The 20,362-nt window shown below is 40.2% G+C and overlaps 2 protein-coding genes across 7 annotated transcripts; both read right to left on the bottom strand.

Annotated features, from left to right (window-relative positions):
* Positions 1-3,485: 3,485 nt before the first annotated feature.
* Positions 3,486-15,085, bottom strand: LOC116925133 (epithelial discoidin domain-containing receptor 1). 6 transcript variants are annotated; one of them, XM_045178816.1, is made up of 25 exons: positions 14,639-15,083; positions 13,392-13,464; positions 13,134-13,317; positions 12,558-12,663; positions 11,630-11,750; positions 11,449-11,559; positions 11,257-11,364; positions 11,146-11,185; positions 10,714-10,815; positions 10,530-10,586; positions 10,242-10,381; positions 9,454-9,591; positions 9,223-9,295; positions 8,847-8,963; positions 8,409-8,575; positions 8,061-8,313; positions 7,633-7,937; positions 7,250-7,326; positions 5,725-5,922; positions 5,549-5,641; positions 5,342-5,483; positions 5,226-5,273; positions 5,025-5,132; positions 4,724-4,853; positions 3,486-4,662 (listed from the first exon to the last, which is right to left on the bottom strand). In XM_045178816.1, the coding sequence occupies exons 3-25, from the start codon at positions 13,240-13,242 to the stop codon at positions 4,640-4,642; spliced, it is 2,766 nt and encodes a 921-aa protein (XP_045034751.1). In that variant the 5' UTR covers positions 13,243-13,317; positions 13,392-13,464; positions 14,639-15,083; the 3' UTR covers positions 3,486-4,639. The 6 variants fall into 6 exon arrangements, with proteins under 6 accessions (XP_045034751.1, XP_045034754.1, XP_032787654.2 ...); XM_045178819.1 differs by lacking the exon at positions 13,392-13,464 and having other exon boundaries at positions 10,714-10,812; positions 14,639-15,085; XM_032931763.2 differs by lacking the exon at positions 13,392-13,464 and having other exon boundaries at positions 8,061-8,310.
* Positions 15,086-18,654: 3,569 nt separating this feature from the next.
* On the bottom strand, positions 18,655-20,107 carry LOC116925137 (protein obstructor-E). The gene is made up of 6 exons (XM_032931767.2): positions 19,946-20,107; positions 19,681-19,869; positions 19,408-19,596; positions 19,218-19,288; positions 19,010-19,134; positions 18,655-18,847 (listed from the first exon to the last, which is right to left on the bottom strand). The coding sequence occupies exons 1-6, from the start codon at positions 19,995-19,997 to the stop codon at positions 18,805-18,807; spliced, it is 669 nt and encodes a 222-aa protein (XP_032787658.1). The 5' UTR covers positions 19,998-20,107; the 3' UTR covers positions 18,655-18,804.
* Positions 20,108-20,362: the final 255 nt, after the last annotated feature.

The following is a 20,362-nucleotide window of genomic DNA, read 5'->3' as shown; positions in this document are numbered from 1 at the left end:
CGTCTTCGGGCTTTCGTCACCTGCTTATGATATTGACGATCTGTATTATAATTCGTTTGCACAATGAGAAAAAAACAGTTTCCTTTGTAAGAGGCAAAAACTCTTATGTTGAAGGCCTTCTATTACTGCATAAGGCATTCCTGTTTAAGGACGAGAAGAACATTTTCTTCCTTTTATCGATTTCGGATTGAAGAATTGGCTGTTTGTTTGTTGTTTTTTTGTGTTTGTTTTTTTGTTTTTTTATTGTTAACCTTCTAGGACGAAGCGATCAAGCCCGACGATGATGAATCTACTGACGAACGCATCGTTTCGCATCGTGACCTTCCCATCCGTAAAGAGGGAAAAAAGACATACCAAAACCTTCATCTACGTCGTTTTAAAGTCTTTCTTTGCTATTATTTTTCAATCTAGACTTCTCATATTTCCATCCCGATCCGGATGCTTTAGGTTTTATTTTCTGCGGTCAATATCAGTTTTTTTTCGACCAATATCCTTTTTTTTCTTTTTTGTCTACAACATGTCAATTGTTCAGATTTTCTTGGTCGAATGTTTCTTTGTTTTTCAAAACATTCTGATGTTTTCTGTATTGGAATAAATGCAGTTGAACGGCGTTCATTGGAAACTATGCACAAACGCACAGGAAAGCTCTTGTTTTTCCTGATTATGCTTAAAGAAATTAGAATACATTATTTTAAGTTTCGTTTCACTTGAGTTTTGGTTTCGCATTAATTGAATTTAAGTGTCGTCTTCTTCGTCTTAGTTCGGAAACACTACGTAATGCCATAATGCGTAAATAGGTCCATCGTTAATTGGGGAAAATTGACCACGGGAACAAATCACTGCGTTCTAAAGAACCACTTTAAAGCGTGCGCATATTGTTGTTGTTTTTTAAACACGAAAGCACTAAGCAATAGTTAACATGGAGGTTAAATTATTCGTTTCAAAACAGTAGCTACGGTATTTCAATTTTAACGTACCCTAGCAGCCAAGCGCACTTGAACATCCAGCTTAACAATAACGTAAAGCAATGATGTCGCCACTATGTAGAAGCTGTAGCAATTGCCGGTGTCGGCTTCGATACCGTAGTTTATCGGCATGGAATGAAGGATGCCTAACCTAAGACGTGTTGCACCGCCTATGGCGCTGCCCAACCCGAAGAGCAAGAAACCGTAGGCTATTAAGTATATTTTTTCTTATAATTCTTTACATTTCTCTGTTCCATCGACCAGTTTCGTTATAATTTCTGTCCTTTTTCCCCGTATGTTTTCAAAAGCACTTCAAGTTATTTGCCTGCCATTGGCACAGGTGGAAAATACTAAGGACAGAGGCTGATTAAAGCGTTCCACCGCTAAAGTCAGCCGGGGGGTTCTCAACTCCGCGAATCTTACGTAAATTCTGTTTTAAATTTCATCAAGAACTTGTGTAGAATATTTCTAACCCGTGTAAATTTTTTAGTCCTGAATACGTACACTACGACACAGATTTTCGGAACTCGTCGTCCTCCTGAGTCAGATCTGCAATATTTTAAAAATAAAATGAACCAATCGATTAACGGCTTGGTGTGACCAATTTTATTTGCTTTAACTCTTAATTAGGCTTTCTAAACATTACGTGGTTTGCTTCTGCAGCTATAGACGCATCACCTATTCGTCCAATATCATTCATTATTTTTTGCCTATACGCAAACGTGATGCTACCAAGTTTATTTACGAGCGAAAATAACCACCACTTGTGTTCCGAAGAAGTCATCATTTTTATTTCATGCATCTCATTAGTTTGTGACGAAAATTTAGAATCGCCAACATCATCTTTATTGTGAATCAAGTTTCGCATTCTCGAGGTCACACAGGTACTGTCGAAAACGGGGTTTCTTCTTTAGCTACTTTAGCGAATAAACCGATGTTAAATATGTCTCTGTTATTAGCTGACAAACCGATCCCGCATCTTATATCGCCTTGTTATTAGCGGCTCCAATCGCTAATAGTCAAATTTTATTAGCTGTTGGAGTCGCTAATAACAAGGCGATATCATACAAATATTCTTAGATTCTTGAATCTATTTGCTGTTCCAACCGCTAACAAAGATGGTTTTGACTTGCTTGCCAAGCCAATCAGAGGGCCAGAAAAGGTCCGTTTTTCTTGTTTTTTTCTGTGCTTTCTCGCTTTAGCGTTCACGAGGGAGGGGCGCTTGCGTTTAACGTCGGGGGCCCCCTCCGGGGGCGACGTTAACGCAGCCCCTTCCGAGCACGGTCGAAGCGCCACACGGCGCGAGACACCGTTTACCTGTATGTCGTACAAAAAGTTAAATTCATTTCCTTCCTCGTGAACGCTATAGCGTGAAAGCACTGAAAAAAAACAAGGAAAACGGCCTTATACGGCCGTTATTAGCTTGTTATTAGCTTGTTATTACCTTATCACCTTGTTATTAGCGACTCCAACAGCTAATAAATACATTTTTTTAGCGGTTGGAACAGCAAATAGGTTGAAGAATCTAAGAATATTTATATGATATCACCTTGTTATTAGCGACTCCAACAGCTAATAAATACATTTTGTTAGCGGTTGGAACAGCAAATAGGTTCAAGTATCTAAGAATATTTGTATGATATCGCCTTGTTATTAGCGACTCCAACAGCTAATAAAATTTGGCTATTAGCGGTTGGAGCCGCTAATAACAAGGTGATATAAGATGCGGGATCGGTTTGTCAGCTAATAACAGAGACATATTTAACATCGGTTTATTCGCTAAAATAGCCAATGAAGACGACCCGTCGAAAACCTAAGGGTGTTATCATTTTCTCAGAGCGTTTTCGTTCAACATTTTCGTTTACTAAAAACTAAATGTTGTGAAAATATAGATTTTATTGTTTTACTTTTATTTCCATATGGGTTCACAACATTGAAGCTTCTTGTGTCTATATCGGTAATGCAAGGCTGCTGGATGAGGGGGAACGTCACTCGTATCGTCATTGCATCTTTCATTTCCGCCAGATAAGTATGTGACAAGTCAATAGACATGAGACACTATATGTGCCATCGTACGCCATACAAGAAGGGCTCCGCAAGCTGGCGACGCGTCGCTGACATAGCCAGTTGAAAGAGAGGGGACGCAAAAACGTAATTATAGAAACGTGTTAAAAATGGTAGGAGCCGAGACTTTCCTGTTTCATACGACCATCTGCAGAAAGCAGAAACACTTCCGTATCCGACTATCGACACTTATGTTTTGTATTTTTACAGTACATGCGGTCTAACAGCTAATCTATACAGTAGAACTGGAGCAGAGAAGCCATCGTTCTCCGCTTTTCTGGTCCGTTTAATTTCCCTTTGAATATGGGAGAACATACGACATTGTTCGTGTCCCCGAAGAGCAGCAGTACCAAGCTTTGGTTTCTGGTTTGTATAATTAGACGGGGTAAGGAAATCCAATCCGAAACTGTAGGCAGCGTGTGTCGTGTAATTAGCGAATGCACGAAAGATGCGATATACACTCTGGAAGGCTTAATGTATTGTTTGTGGGATCGTGAATGTTTACAGTACGACAATAATAACTGTTCTGAAAATTCACTATTCGCTTAGGAATTTATAAGAAAACAGAGGAAAATAAAACCCTTCGCATAAATAATCTGCTTTACCTTGTGCCAAGGTGAGACAATGATATAGTCTGACGCGTACAATATGCTCTTTAGAATAAAGGCTTCAGAATGATTTAGAAATAGCTACCAGGTGAACAGGTTTTAGCTACTCGTGGTGCAAAAGCGGAGCATCATACATCAGTTCAAAAACTTAAAACTAAACAATTGTGGACAGTTTTCGTGGGTGTTACGCCAACTGCATAAAAAACCGCTAAAACATGATTAGAGTGGTGTTTGTATAGGGTACGGATGTAAACAACACGTTTTGGGTGGATTCTTGAAATCCTATTGCACCTCGGCTTTCAAAGCTTAGGAAATATGAACTCCGCACATATTTGCGAAGTTAATTCAACTATGTGCCTGTAGATAGCCCCTATACCACAAACATCTGCGGACTTCTGTTAGCTGGTAGTTCGAGTGTCATTTGAGTTCTTTTTCTTTTTTCTTTTGGTTATTATCATTCTTTTACTGGCACTTGGAGTAACTTGTCACTTTAGCTAATAACGTTCGTTTTTTTTTAGTGACAAAAATGCAGTCCACGCTAAGAAGTTTCGAGCCTTTTTGCCAATTCCCCAAATTAGCTAGAGGACAGCAACGGACTTTTTTTTTCTTTAGTCCTCCAACACTGGGTAGAATACGATCTCCCAAAAAAATAACTAAGGGAAAATCCATACTGTGCCAAGAACTTTTCAATGACAACTTGAAAAAAAAAAAAAAAAAAAACTACTGATGAGACATAGGATCAATGAGAACAAGGCCTCACTGTAGTCCTATACCCTACCTTAAGACAATCGCATAATGTAGCCTACTTTGTACTGCACAGTTTGCAGTTAAATTTTGAGAGAAGCACAATCACTTTTCACGTAATACTATTGAAGACACATAGTTTTCAAAATCAGATAATGTGATGGTCGTTGACTTAGCCTTCCCTTTGTAATTTGAGAGACTGCCGATGCACCGACTGCTTCAGCTTCGTGCTTTTGGCGAATGTCACTTTTGGCTTGGTTATCTGTCGCTGGGATGGTATCCTAATAAACGTTTAAAGAAGTTACATTGAAAAACATATATATGACTTTGCAATAGCCATACCTAAATTTTTACGCATCAGAAACATGTGGATCTCCTTGAACGTTGGCCGGTCGTTAGAGTTACACTTCCAACATTCACACATCAAGTCGTAAATCTCCTTGGGACAAAGGATCGGGCTGGCCAGCAGCATCTACATAAGTTTGTGATGTCGAAAATAGCCGAAAATAGAATCAAATAAATTTTATTGTACGATTGAAAATTTTCAGATTGACTTGTCTAGCTGATGGGGTAGGTATTAAATTTGAATAATCAGCATGAATAAGGCTTTCTAATCGCACAACGTTATAACGGTATAGCTAACCTCGTTGAATCCCGTTTCATGCTGTTGGTAATGCAATAGCAAATTAAGCACTTCCTTGTCCGTTAGAGCCTCTATGGGCGGATCCCGAGCGAATGTCAGTATCTCCCACTTGGATTTAGAAAATAAAATCAATAATTCAGTCACATACTAATCTTTGGCATTTTCATCGTTTTCTGTGTATACAAATAAGAAATTTCTTACCAAGAGAACCGCAAAAGACCAGACGTCGCTAGCTGAGCTATATTTTCGCTATATACAGAGCATTGAAATCTGTTAATGGATGATATATATTAGGTTAATTACGAAGCAATTCTTACCAGGGCAACACTTTCCCACGCCATCCATCTAAGAGGAACGCATCGACCGTCGTCCATCGCAAAGTAATCGGCTGGATATCGTTTGCTATGAATGCCGAAAGACGCTATTTTTACTCCGTAATTGGCTTCCACAAGACAATTTCTACCACCCACCCCGAGGAACACGATGTAAAGTGTCTGTTTTGCAAAACGAATTATTTTGAATACCTGGCGGCCAAGTCTCGATGAGGGATTTCCCGAATTTCCAAATACTCCATCGCGGCCGCAATTTGCTTCGCCATGTAGATAAGGCACCCGTAGCTATTCCGATTATTGGCACACGTTCAGTCAAAAAGAAAGACACACACAAATAGAAATGATGGTATTATATATACGGTATTCACCTAAGGCTCCTTTCACTGAGGGACGACGTTTCTGCGACATGATCTTGCAGAAACTGGTACATATCCCCAACACCTCCGTAGGCAAACACTAAAGAAACCCCGTCTTCGGCATGCTGTAACGACACTATGCCGAGAAGCGGTAACAGTTTGTCGTGCCGCAGTCCGCCTAGCGCTTGACATTCCTTATCCACGTCGGCCCTGTCAAAATGTCAAAGACAAGGTCAATCTATTGTGCAATAACAGAAGGTCTTATTGCTGCTTCGTAAAGTTGATACTCTACAATAATATAAGAGTTTGTCGTTGTGTTATTAGAGACGGCGGTAGTAAGCTGAACTCTCTAAGAAATATGTCGGGAAAAAATTCCGAGATTACATTTCGGTACATTTTTACCGATATACTTGTCGGTTTTTCACTGATTTTACGCCAAAATCCCTACAATATGATTTTTTAAAGTCTAAGATAAATATCCGACAATCAATCACGGTATTCCGATTGAAGGACAAACATATTAGGGCGGGTTGGCGATCGTAACAAAGAAAAGTAAACAAAAGCATTGCCAGAGGCCTTGCCTAATTACCTAACTGATTTTTATCCTAGGTGTGGGGGACATTTTTGTTTGTATTGTTTTTGTAAGAATGAAGGATTACAAAAAAAAATGTAGTTTTCCCTTAGGTTTGGCAAATTGGTTAATCTAAAAAAAAAGGATTTTTTAACCGGAAGGCACATTTTTTCCATTTTGGCCTCAAGATGAAGAGAATGATTGCAGTTGTTAATTTGCAATTCTTTTTTCGACAATTCGACAATCGTAAAATCAATTTATATGGAGCGTTAATGGCCAAAAGTCTAATTCATATACATAACATATAAGATTTTCAATGCTATGAAAATTTTCCCGAAAATTTTTCTATCACCCTACACATGTCTCACAATATAATGCATTCTATAATGCACATACGATAGTCAATGTGGCACAGTGGTAAAATATCAGACTTCTATGAAAAAGACGTATGGTGCTATGGTTCGAATCTCTCAATAACCACCAGCTCAGAGCTAAACGAATAGTAGTAGGTCGAAGAGAGATAACAGTTTTAAATTATCGACAAAAAATTAAATAGTTTGCATTAAATAAAATATTAGAAATAAAAATTTTTATGTTAATGTTATTCAATAAAAATTAAAATAATGTCTTAACCGTTTATGATATTACAAAGTACTGCATGATGATGAAGGACGTCTGCACACATTTAGACAGACAGACCTTGAAAATACAAGAATACAGTAGGGGTAGAAGGGGGAAACCAGACGTCTGGACCTTGAGAATGAAGGGGGTGAATACACCCCCCAAATTTTGGGAAAATAAAGGTAAATCGACAATAGTATTCGGATTACCACTGTTTTCCCAATTTTAATTGTCGGTAAAAACATGCCAACAAAAAAGTCTGGACGTTGATTACCGAGTTATTTCTCGGTAAAAACCCCGAGATATTTCTTAGAGAGAACTATACGTTTAATGCGTCATCATTACTTTGTCCAATAAGACGGGAAGTGACGAGTGACTACGCTTGCTGTCGTTGAGTCATCAGTCAGTTGACACAAATATACCTGCAATCACAAACAAGAACGGATTTGAGACTTCTTCCAACAACCAAAGCGTGGGTATGTTACTGCTAGTTCTTTCTATCTCTCGTGATAGATCGATAAGCCCCTATATAATTCACGGTGTGCCTTAGCAACGGCAGCGCTACCATAGTTACACGCATCGGTGATTTCTATTAAACATCAGGTGGAAAAAAAAAATGTCAAACATTGCGATTTCATATGGCAACTTGTTGTACCCTTTTATCTTATCACCCTTTTTGTTAGAATTTGATGTAAAAAATAAAAAAAACGGTGAAAATATAAGTAAACCTCAGCGCCGAATTGCCCGCTCGATAAATGTTCCAGGCGATTTAACGTCGTTGAAGGAATTTCAGCCAATCGTTTGTACGTGCAACGTGCTAATGATTGTTCACTTTGCTGCTGCAACAAGTCTGCCGTAGCGTAGAATCCGCCCATGTCTGACGAAAAGAATGGCGGCATTTCGTTGGCAGAATTCGAGATGCAATTCATATGCGTGTAGAGCCGGGACATGAAGGAGACGTTCACTGACGGCGACGTGATCGTGTTACGCTCAGTTTGACCTGAATGGATCGGAATATCGTAATCCGGTTGGGCTATAAAAATAACAAGTTAAAAGAATATTTATAGAGTTCTTCACAGCTTCTGTCATTCTATAGACTAATATAGGTTTTTATTAAAATCCAAGGGCCTAAATTTCAATGCGCGCTATTTAGTACCTGGAACGATTTTCCTGACTGGCGGCTCTGACATCGTTTCCGGTTTCCGGGTTGAACAAACAGAGCACGAGTCGTCCGAGAATGGCTCGTTGTAAACTGTTGAAGAATTTTCCGTAGAGGAACCGTTTCTACCTGAATCCGTTGCGTTGAGCTGACCAATGGGGGAGTAGATCGCCGGCTCGTGATTGGAATAATTGAGCGTTCCAAAATGTGTCTCTAATTTGTTGTGTTCTGCAACCAAACCCAAATTCTGCTAAACGTTTAAAAAGGATCAACATTTGAAACATTTGATTTGGGCCAACATTAAAAAAATGTTCGTGTTCAACGTAAAACAGGAGGTTAGATTACCGGGTTTGTTCTTCCAAACGGTGGAGATAGAACTGATCGACCAACGGTTTGTCTGACGTTGTGTACACTTCTAGAAATGATGATGGCGAGTGCGAGTGCCAATGCAACGATGATTGAAGTCATGACTCCGATAATGATTCCCGTATGAGTGTCGCTTTCGGCCAAAACTGGAACAGAGAAGCAAAAAAACACATGCAACAGTTGACGTCCATTTGGATTTGGCTCCTCCACTCCCAATTCAAAATGCGTTATTTAAAGATTTAATTTCATTGATTTATCGAACTCTAATTGTACCGACGGTAGATTAACATTAAAAATGACTCTGCAACAAGACATAGTTGATAGTAAATTTAAGTAGAATCAAATGCGACTATAGCTACGAATACGGCACAGCAGCTGTCAACACGTTAGGAAGTAAGGAATAGTCTCGTGACTTACCATTGTCTTCGATTTCTGACGTTTTGATGTGAGCTACTGCGTCCCGCTGTAAGAATCCCTCGTCCGTTTGGCGTCCCCTGACTCGAACGTCATCACTAAAGTTTCCATCGATTTGTTCTGCACCAGACGGACCGAAGGAAGAAGATACGATTAAGACGCGAGACTTTATAAGTTATAGCTTCATCCGTCAAGACGATCGTCTTTTTCTTTTCAAAAGTTCGTGCAAGACTTGGACAGATTTTGACACTATACCAATATTGTTCGGGACGAACAAGCCTTTTGTAAGCCAATAATCTATTAGCTAAATGTTATGTCATTTTTTTTCTCTTCTCAAATTAAACATATCAAATGAGGATAAAGTTGTAAATAGGTTTACCAGACGTAAAGTATAACTCCGAGATGACAAGCCACTCCGCGGCGAAAGTAAACTGCAGTTTAAGATAGCGCGCCTGTAACCAATTCATAATGACCTCTTAATCAATTTTTCAAAATGGAGATTATTAATATGTAGGTGAACTGACGCGACAAAGAAAATGTGATGGGAATGGTTGATGGAGCGTAACCATCCAAAGGGAATAGGCAATTATCGAGAAATTTAGAATGGTACCATTTTAAAGCCCAGATGGATCGATACGTTGCGGGCATCGGCCAGGAAACGGTCGGGCATGTAGGAATAAATGACGCAGCTACTGGAAGGAAACTGGCGACCACCAATGCTGAAAAGAACTCGCAACTCCGAAAACACCTGGTAAACCAAAACAAAAAAAAAACACGATTAAAAATAAAATGCTCAACAATCGTCAATCGTTGACAAAGCTTTAATTGCGATTAAATAAATGAACCAAAAGAAAAGACAAATTTGGCTTATATGCTTTAATCAATTCAATTATGGAAGTTCTGGTGGACAAAAGCGAGGCCGTCCGTTTCGAACAGGAAAAGCAAACAAAGCTGATGAGATGACTAATTCAATTACTGCTCTGACGATGCTGGACCATACCAGACTATATCGAGTTGGAATCAGCGCATTAGGTGAATATAGTTATACGGCCGATGTTAAAGCATCCGTATAACTCGAATAAGTCTGTTCACTTTCCCCTGTAGGACTTTGCTTTAAACGAAGGGTTGTCTCACTCATTCCACTATAAAATAAGATTTAATCGAAAGGAAACCCTTTTCTTCCCCACCTTGCACATCGATCAGGCTTGCTGGCTCTCCACCATTATACACAAGCAATACCTTTGCGGCGAGAGGGGAGGGTGGTTAGATATAGTTGGGCGTGATGGGCATTGCTCAGGTCTTTGTGAGGTAAAATCAATAGAGCTGCATTGCATAGCATGTAGAGCGTGACAGGGTCAGCAAAGAAGCACTGTGCGCACTGAGACTGCCCTAACCTACCTGGATGTTTTTGTGGTAGTCGTTGTTAGCAAAGACATCGATTCGCGAGAAGTTACGGACCCCCTGGAATTCGAAAGTCAGTTCTAAGGGGCTGAGACGAGGCGCGTTCGTTTTATTCTGCCAGCCGACCCATTCGTAACCTGTTGTCAAATAAAAATAGCCATGTAGCTACTACTATGTATTTGTTTTTATTGAATCAAAACCACTGCAGCTGTAAAACTATAGTTGGCGGTATTTATATGAAGTTTTGTTTCAACAATTGGGCATTGCTTGACAACTTGATTTTACCAAAATCATCGACGCCGTGACTTCCAACGCGTCCGTCAGTGAGCTGGCCTAGTCCACCTATCGAATACAAAAAACAAAAATAAAAACAGAAAACATGCTAGTGATCTTCATTTTTACTTGTTGAATGCACAGACTTTTGTGTGTGTGTGTGTCTAGGAATAAAATCTAAGAAATTGTTGCTCACCCTTGAGAAATCCATTTTCTATTATTCCGTCATAACTTTCATCGATCAGGTCAACGCTACGGAAAACATCGCCTTGAGGAGCTGAATAGCTAACAACTCCTGCTGTATTAATAAATCGCTTTACATGTCAGTTTTGCATTGGCAAAATGTGTTTTTCTAAGAATTCCAATAAGTCTAGCTATTATCTCATAAAAATTGTACATTTAGACGGATTTGAAAACAAAGGAAGGAAACTGAAAGAAAAAACAACGAATGATTATTGGCAAATCTTCATCGCTCAATAAATTCTTTTAGTTTCAAAACAACATAAAGAAAGTACTGAAAAAATCACCATAAACTTCTATGACGATAATGTAAAAATATCTTGATTCCTAGTAGAAGCTAAAGGTAATACAACGAACCATGACATTTAAAAAAACGTTGAATTTTTACCTTCAAATTGACAGCCGGATAGCTCCAGACGAAGGCAGACCTTGGAGTTCATCAATCATTAAAAAAATTCGTGGTTAAAGACTTGTGAAAATACGCATATCTGTTACGCACTGTTCTACGATGTATAGAATGTGGGACGATCCTGATCTTGGTTGCGAGTATAACTGGGTTTAAATCATTCGATGTCACCATGTAGGTGTTGGTATTGCCTGCGAAAATCTGTGCGTAAAAACACGGTTAACGCGCTCATATCGAACAGCGAAAAATGTAATATGTATGTAGATTATATATTTTTTCTCATACTTCAAGGCCCGTTTGATTTCGATAGCGGACCCAGCGTTCCATTCCGGGCCGCCAGTATTCGATTTTAAAGTGTTCAACGTACTCCTGACCTTGTCCATTGCCGAAGCGACCCTATTAAATTATCAGATCGTTTAAACACTCCATTCCATTTCGTTTTCGAGCTGTTGTTGCGCCAATTCACCTGCGTTTGAATAGCAGAAATGGCATGCATCGCTTTCAAGTCAATTTCGATCCATTCTTTGACTCCGCGCATCACTTGCTGTTTGGGACACCACGCTCCTCCATTTTTGTCCTTGTTTAATCTGTTAATTTTATATATATATATTTTTTAATGGTCGCACAATAAGGTATATATAGTTTAGTCCAGCCATTAACCGGTGAAAAAGTACAGTTAAAAAAAGCAAGGACACTAAGAATGATCTACGTCTCTTGCTCGACGTGTACACGCTAAGACCAGCACAAGTTTGCGGAAAAGAGCACTTTGTTGATTTACGGGCATTTGTAAATATAGCCGTGTATATACGTATAGAAAACCCACACAGGTTACGGCGAGATTGGAACAGACGATTTTCGTTGTAGGTGTAAGCTTATAATAATAAATCTGTAGCAAAAGAGCGCACAGTAGACTAAAGTAATGTGGGTTGCTGATGGTCTGTTTCGTCTGTGTAGACTACTCATAGCGCCCTTTCATTCTAGTTGGACGTCATCCACGAAAATCCAACCATAAACAGAGACAACAAAATCGATTATTTTTGGACATTTTGAGGTTACGTTAGAATTGTTAGAAATACAAAAAAAAAGGCAAGAAATGTACAATCGCATGGATAACTATTATTTTCCAAAATTTCATCAAATCCTAATCTGTGCGGGTACGGCACGGAGCGAAATTTGTTCTTTGGTTTCCATTCAATTATCTTATCGCTTCAACCGCGCACAAAACAAAAAAATAGAGCATCAAGATGTAGAATTTACTTAGCAGGCACTTACGTACTGTACGTGTCTGTAAGCAATAATACAAGCTCATTGTAGGTTGTCAAATGTTTAACGTGCAACGCATTTTCAATAATCGTTAACGTATACAAAGGCGCACATGATTCTCTAATACCTACCGAGCGAACTGAGGTCCGACGTTGCTGGCATCGTAAGATGAACTGGCCGTGATGGCCGCATCTTTGATGTAGCCCGATTCGAGGCCGAGCGATGCGTTGCACGAATCTATAAAAAATCACACGTTATTGAAAATAAGTTAATTCGTTCTTTGGCAAGCTACGCGGATGCCGGCAAATGCATTCCAGCATGCAGTTTAATAAGCTTATACAACAAGTGCATTTGAAAAACTAGCGTGATCTAATTCAATTTCTGTCAGCGTTCCCTTTAACATGACAGACAGCAGCAGCAAGAAATATTATCATAAGTTTACAATATTAATTTTTATTCCGCCGTTCGATAAATTCAATCCAAACGAATGATTAAAGAAAAACAAATAAAATAAGTGAAAAAAAGGGGTATGAAGTTCAATTGAAGAGATAATGTCAATTTTTCCATCTTCAGCAGTCTATAGGTTTGAAGCCTAAAGGTGACTGCAGTAATTGCCAGTTAACAGTGTCTGCATGCTGTAGGTCTAAAGTCACCGTGATAGATGCAATAATCCCCCCCCCTCCCCTCTTGCCGCAACAAAAATGTACCTAAATTGAGAGCGAATGACTTTGAAGCTGCAGAGATGACGACTACCAAGACAGCCAACTTATGCATCGTCGCTAATGAAGACATGAATGTAGACTCGGCGTGGCACATCTTCTTATGCCAAAATTAAACACGATCTTCCATGGCGGACATGTAAGATGTATCGGTCCTAGTCTTTGCCGGCTCCTAAAGACAAAAATCAGGAAAGCCTATATCATTTCTCCGCGTCAACGTCTTATACGAAATGAAAAGTGCGTCACTTCTAAATCGTTTACAGAGATTCAGTCAAAGTCCTGCATGGTAACAAACGTCGTGCTTCTTCCGTGACCCTTTCTGTGGAAAAACGGATGGTAGGAATTGTTGTTTAGTTAAGTTGTAAGTAATTTGTAAAAATGAAACAAAAATGAAAAAAAAAAAAACGACTGTAATAAAAGTAAACGCAGTCGATGGACATCCTGCATGCTGAATGGCTGATTTCCAGTAAGGAAAAATCGTGTGCCAAGCAACTTGACGACTATTGGAGTATTTGGAAATGACGATTGATGCATAATCCTCGTGTCCAGCGGCGAATCAAATCGAACACATTATGTGAGTTTTGCATGTTGGATTGACCCATCAATAGGTGAATGATTGTACGTACATTCAAATATGAAAGACCATCAGCGGCATTTTCGGAAAGACAAGCTTATTGACCCGTATCAGCAATTTACCTGGGGAGAGTTTGGCCATCGTATTGGAATACGCAGAAGAAAACCAACAGGGCTGCAATACAAGTCGGCATAGGCCGTGCTAGATTGTGACTGAACAGCATTGATCCAACGGCACAGCGAGCGTAATGAAACCATAAGACGTGAAATAATGTCTGGTCGGGAACTTTGCGAGGGCTCGTCAGACGACAACCAAATGGCACGAAAGGGTTAGGGCGATACAGGTCAGATGTTGCGTCAGCGACCGACACCGCTTTATGTGTTCGTTTAGCGAACACGATTGTCGACTTTACTATTGGCCTGCAACACATTTGACTCTTGCTCTGCAGCAGTATGTATAAATTGCCTTTTAGAAAACGGATGGAGTTGAAGGTGTTGAAATAGTCACGCAAAAAGCGAAGATCAAATAATTCATTGGCGGTATTAAGTGCGGCGGGGTTGGCTTTATTCACACTCATTAATGGTTCAACCAATATAAGTCTACCGTTCTTCTTTGATTTCGTTTTAGGAACGTATGTTTATGACTGTGTACGCCCTCTTCGAGCAAAGAATTCGATTGAAACTTAACATAATGTAAACCGACTATTGAAAATGAGACACTAGTTAATTTGTCATAATCTCAGCAAATGGCGCTTCTTTTAGGTGATTCAATGGTACATACAAGCATTGCAGCAAACCACGTTGAAGGGCAGCTTGCGAACTTGCTTTATGCTATTAATTCAGTCGCACTACAAACGCCCACGATTCATCACTCTTGACAGAAGCGTAAACGAGTATAGCAGTTGGTTTGTGTGACCTACCTGATCAACAGTCAACACCTTCGAAGCCTTCCTTTGAAAGTATAGTTTTATTTCTGACGTACCACTTTTTGCATAAACCTTCGGTGTCGTTCAATTGAAGCCTAAAATAAACGCGAAAAACGAAACAAACGAGTTCCTAAAAGTTGAAATTGTCTTCCAAAAAATTCCCGGTTTCACGTTTCCATATGATTGACGAAACTGTATTCCCCAATGGAACTGTGCCGAGCAAGTGAGAAAGCGACGAAGCATAAAAGGAGAACTAATCAGCCTTCAAAGTAGAATTCGTCTACGTATAAATGCTGAGCAGGGGAAATGAAATCCACACGCACGACAAAGGCATCCCCACACGGAAAACACTGGACACCACACGGATGGGCTGTTGTCGGTTGCGTGTCGGGCTTTCGACTGAAAGCAAGTGCAGCGCAATGCAGGAATAAATGGGAAAACTCGACGATCAAACTTTCATGGGGAGCAGCTTGAGAAAAGAATGAGCGAGAGGGCGGAGAAGGGAATCCGGGACTCGTTGGCAAAGGCAGCAACTCGGGACTATGGCCTATTGGGACAGAGAGGCACATCATTGGAGTTTTGCCCTTATGTACCCCGCCGGGCTCCAAGACGTGCAGCGGATATAAGATGGGGTTTGTTCAAACAAGCGCTTACCCCGGAAATGGAAACAAAAGGTTACTGACGATGTCGATCAAGACAAAAGCCGAACGAGAAATAAGAGGCTCTTTTTCGATTCGCCCACATCCCTGATAACAGAAGTGAATTTGGCGCTATAAGTAAATCAAATTGAGTCGAGGCGTTCAACCCATCGACGTCTAAATGGGCGAATAATATGATTGTTCACAATAAACGAACTGCCATCCTTAGCAAGGTAAACACTTCCTCCCCAATCGACGTCTCTGTTTAGGCTGAAGAATATAATAAATAAAATAAAAAAAGACATTAAACTGATTGCATCCCAACAGTGTTCTTGAATCGCTATGGCACTTGAGCTTTTTTTTTTCATCGACTAGTTGTGGACGCAAACAACAACGTAAGCGGATCACGTGAGATATTTTCACTGAATATAATTGTGGCATGAACATATCCAGCCGTTGGCAGTTCCAGCAGGTAAAGAAACTATAAAGGGAAGATGCTGAGAAAAATGGATGAAAAAGGGAATTATAGGCTAACAATAAACATGCACCCTCTTACGGCATTTTCTAACGTGTATATATACAAGAAAAACTAACGAATACTTTCAAAATTTGCCGATTCCCTATGGAACGTAAATATGTCCCACTTAACCGTATAAATGCATCTACCGCGAATCGCGATGGAATCCAATGCTTTTGGTTTGCACATGTCCTCGTTCTTTTTGTTCCCTTAATTAAAATTTACATAGGAAAAAATCTGTGGAAAACACACGATACAGCGCTATAAATTCCAAAAAGCCGCATGCCACTTTAATGCCTTAAAAGCACGACATGATCCACATATGAACAGAATAATTTGTTTAAGCCCGCGCAAGAAGATAAAATCCGTCCCTCTTGCGTCCAAACAACCTGTGTACGTATTGTTAAATGAATCGCTGTTTGTTTTTTTTTTCCCACGCAGTTTCAGGTAAGGAAATGATCAGAACATATTAGGGGCTGTAAAACAATTTACACGGTCTTCCTGACACTGTTGGCTATAGCCTCTTCATTTGTTTTTGGTTTTTAATTACGGCTGCAAACTGCACCAACTTACCAAACTGCAAGGTAAGCCCTTCTAAAATGTGAATGGGTTTCACCCGTTGCTTGTTGAATAGAGTCAATAATAAAATGCTGACAGGGAATTTGATCAATCGGAGGTGATCAACGAGATCCGAATCGTCGAATCATTCGGCATCAAATCGCGAGGTGCAAAAAAAACATAGGACGCGGCTAATAGGAAGACCACCGTCACTCATCTGACCGTCGATTGATTGGTGTCCAGTATCAAATCACCACACAAACACGTGAATGATACTGATATGATGATTTGTGATGATACTGTTATTATCCCATTTCTATAGGAGTCGAAAACATTATGTGGACACACCGAAGAAGAGAATTTCGTTGCTTGTACTGAGACCGAGATCTGTTGAACTACATCGTCGAACGAGAGAAACAAATAATCGAGCCATTGTCTTCGGTATCCGACCTCGGTTCAATCCCGATCAATCGGGACCAAAGGTGGTGTGCTGTTCGATCGCTAACGCCGATGTCTTTCGCGAGTTTCAAAAGCTTACGAGACATCGAATAAAGTCAAATACACAAATGCCTCGTTTTGCGCACCAATATACTGAAAAACATACGTACGTGTAGTCTAATATCCAATGGATGAAAGGTAGTCGTATAATCATGGCCTACCAATATTGATCAACTATACAATGCTAGTCGTGAATTCGTCAATGGCTTTGTATCTCCAGAAAGCACTGATCGATAACCTGAAAAGTTGCCTGGGAACATGTCAGTAGTTTTCCTCCTTGTTCCAACAAATGAGCGTTGGAGAGAACAAAACAGATTTCAATAAAAAGAACGAATGGTAAATGGCAAACAGTGCATGTTAAATCTTATTTGGCGATGACGCAGAGCCTCGCTCTCGGGATCCTCAATGTCAAAACATTTAGTCGTGTAGACCCTTTGATAAAATAGAAGCATGCCCAATCTATTTTTCCAAGAGACACGACTCTCAAAGTTCCAGGCTTTCGAATCATGCACCAAACAAACCAAGAAAAGATCAAAACCAACTCCCCGTCGTTTCTCTAAAGTTTAGCGAACGCTTGTTTTATGTATGCCTCAGATGCGAACCCGTTCCGCCAGCAGCAGCAACGAACGAGATTAAATTACAATTCTAGTTTTAACTCAAAAACGTTGTTCTTCTTCGGAATATTTGTTCTCATTCTCACGCTCTCTTCGTTTTATATTTTCCTTAGAAATATGTGCCTTATCCAATTCTTTTTTTTTTTTGTACACAGGGCAGCACTAATCAAAGTTGGCTATCTACCGAGTACCGACCCGCAGAAAGCATAGAAAAAACAAAGCCTTACAAAAAGAAAAGAACGTCAAGTGACACAAGTGGCGACTGGCGAACCAAATCATTTCATTTCGTTGTTGTCCGAGTGAAGTGAACACCGGCCTCCTTTCTACAACAGAGCTGTAAAACACCAGAGTCCTTGAGATTTCAACAAGGACACTCAAATGAACGGTGTACGTGATCAATGCACAGTTTCGCCTAAAAATTTGCATGTTCTCAATTCAAAGGGAGCCCCCGTTACGTAAGTTCTCTAATAGCACGTTTTGATTTAAATCGTGTGTGAGACCGTACACCCTTTTGTTCCATGTGTCTCCTGTTCATCTCACGTTTTCGCCCTTTGTTTCTTTATAAACGCTCTACATCCATTGATTATGAATATTCTTTGATCCTATTATCAACAGCGAGAAAGTGGGCACTTCGAGTATCACAACGGCATTGAGCTGTTTGATGCCGAGTCCCATTCGACGTCGAACGAACAGTTTGCTTTTAGTTTCAAAAACACAAAGACAAGTGGTATAGAAAAATAAATAATTATGAAATGGAAAAAATTTACGACACATTTTCCGTCAAAGTTTCCTGTGTAACTCGAGGGAGAACACATTTGCTGGCCAACTTTTTTCACCTACCAGTTGACAGTCGGGTAGACTTTCCTATACACTTCACGTCTCATAGAAAAATGGCAGCTACAATGAATTAATGGTGAGTCGGCTGTGGGAACGAGCGCAGCATTAGCCGTCTGCCTGTCATTCCAGATTTTCAAACCCTTCATGATTTATTATCGATCATTCATCGTGAGGCAGTGAACCTTCAGTGACAGATCAAAAGAAGGAGACTTGATAAATCGCGAATGATGTTTTGAGATGATCGTCCATTACACAGGATGATGTATCGGTCCCGCAGGTAGCGCAAAACAATTTTCGCTGCACAGCAGCGGGTTATTCCGCGCAAAAATTAATATGTGGATATGGATATAAAATTAGACAAAAGACTGTGTATTCGATGTAAACCATAAGACAGAACAATACGTTAATACGACCCGCTCTTCATCCATTTCGATTCGCAATTTTCCCCTTGACCCTGCTATACAAGTTGCGGCCTATAAATTTTTTATGGAAGGGTTTTTAGTAGGTGGTCTCTTTTGGTTCCGGTGGGTAGTAGTTGGCACTAAACAAACATTAAGAAAAACAAATAATTAAATAATAATTAAATAAAAATAAAGAAACGCAAAGTATTAACATTCCAATTTGTTCTTAAAGCATCACTCTCAACTAACTGGCTAAAGTCAGAAATATATAGTTAAAAGAAACGTATAAAAATTGTAATCACCAAGCTGGCACGTTCTCCGGTGCTCCGCAGGCGCCAATAGCCTTGTCGAATACGGTCCTAGTTCCGCAAACCTGCAGGCGTGGTTTGTTTCCCTCAACGCAGACGAAATAACGGGCGCAGTCACTCTGATTAATTTCATCAAAAAAGCAATTTCATTTTTTTAAGGAGCCGATTGGAAATCAAACGTCTAACGGTGCTGTTTGATTACCGGGTGGGGGTAGACGGGGTTGGTGGCAGCGACGTATTCATCAACAGCGGGGCACTTGAAGCCGAGGAATGCTAACATTCACATTAAGGAGAATTGGTTAAATAAAGAATGTATCGAAATTTGTAAAATTATGTATGGCTTGTGCAGCAGCGTTGAATTCATCAAAAAATGGCCAAAAATGAATGAATACCTTCGACATCGCAAGTGGGCACTTGGTCTGGCCATTCGCACCGCCAAAGGGTTGGGTGCCAGGCTAATCCTTCGGGACATTTGAATTGGTGTTCAACTCCATCGACACAGTTGACGAAATCTCCACAACTATCTCCGATCTTGAACATGCCCCACTTTCTGGCGCAGTTACCGTACGACGGAGACGCGGCTACAAACAATCAAATCAAAGGCAAAATGATGGCGTGCAATCCAATTCCAATGATATCGATTGTTGTTTTCATTTTGGACTTACGAGGCTCGGTTCTCTTGCCGCAATCGACTTCATTCGGGTAGTCGCAAGGGTAGCGGAAAGCAGCCGCTTTTTCGTTCACCAAAAGACCATCGGGGCAGGTCACCTCTTCGGCAACACCGTCACGACATTCCAAAAACTTGTCGCATCGAGAGGCATCTGGGAAATAGCCGTTCGGGTACGGGCAGTTGGCTGAACGGGGGTTCCGAATCAGGAAAATGTCAATTGAAAGAGCGAAAACAATGAGTGGAAAACAGACAAGAAATACCTTGAGCCCAGGCGAGAAAAGCCAATGTAATAACAAGCTGCAACGCGGCCATGTCTTTGTTAGGATGAGTACGTTGAGGTGTTGTTCACTTGCGAGTCTTCCACACACTGCTGCAGAGTTAAGTCCACAAACTGCAGTTGAATCTAGTTTCTCGAAGGTTTTTAATGAAAAAAAAGGGAAAAGAGAAAGGTTCGCTACTTCGAACGAACACGATGACGTTCTCCAAAAAGGTTAGAATGTATGAAGTCTGGAGAAGGGAAACAAACGGAAAAGGCGCCTTTCACATTGGGCGAGAGACTCGAAGAAGTTCCGTATACACTCGCATAACAATCATTTGCCAATCCCTATTATTATACGATATATCGTAATAAGCCGACGTAGAAAGAAGAAGAAAAAAAAAAAAAAAATACCCACAGA

This window comes from Daphnia magna, linkage group LG9, assembly GCF_020631705.1.
Source record: "Daphnia magna isolate NIES linkage group LG9, ASM2063170v1.1, whole genome shotgun sequence".
NCBI lineage: Eukaryota > Metazoa > Arthropoda > Branchiopoda > Diplostraca > Daphniidae > Daphnia > Daphnia magna.
Note: the sequence above shows the minus strand (reverse complement) of the source record. Positions and strands in the feature narration are given on the sequence as shown.

What these genes read in the sequence shown, in the direction of transcription:
- LOC116925133 (XM_045178816.1), bottom strand. Translation starts at nt 13,242, where the DNA reads ATGTGCCACGCCGAGTCTACATTCATGTCTTCATTAGCGACGATGCAT. An exon ending in GAAATCAAACGGGCCTTGAA is followed by an intron (nt 11,365 to 11,448) that starts GTATGAGAAAAA and finishes TTTTACGCACAG; the next exon opens with ATTTTCGCAGGCAATACCAA. An exon ending in TCACGGCGTCGATGATTTTG is followed by an intron (nt 10,382 to 10,529) that starts GTAAAATCAAGT and finishes ATTTGACAACAG; the next exon opens with GTTACGAATGGGTCGGCTGG.
- LOC116925137 (XM_032931767.2), bottom strand. Translation starts at nt 19,997, where the DNA reads ATGGCCGCGTTGCAGCTTGTTATTACATTGGCTTTTCTCGCCTGGGCT. An exon ending in GCCCACTTGCGATGTCGAAG is followed by an intron (nt 19,289 to 19,407) that starts GTATTCATTCAT and finishes TGTGAATGTTAG; the next exon opens with CATTCCTCGGCTTCAAGTGC. An exon ending in ACCCCGTCTACCCCCACCCG is followed by an intron (nt 19,135 to 19,217) that starts GTAATCAAACAG and finishes GAAATTAATCAG; the next exon opens with AGTGACTGCGCCCGTTATTT.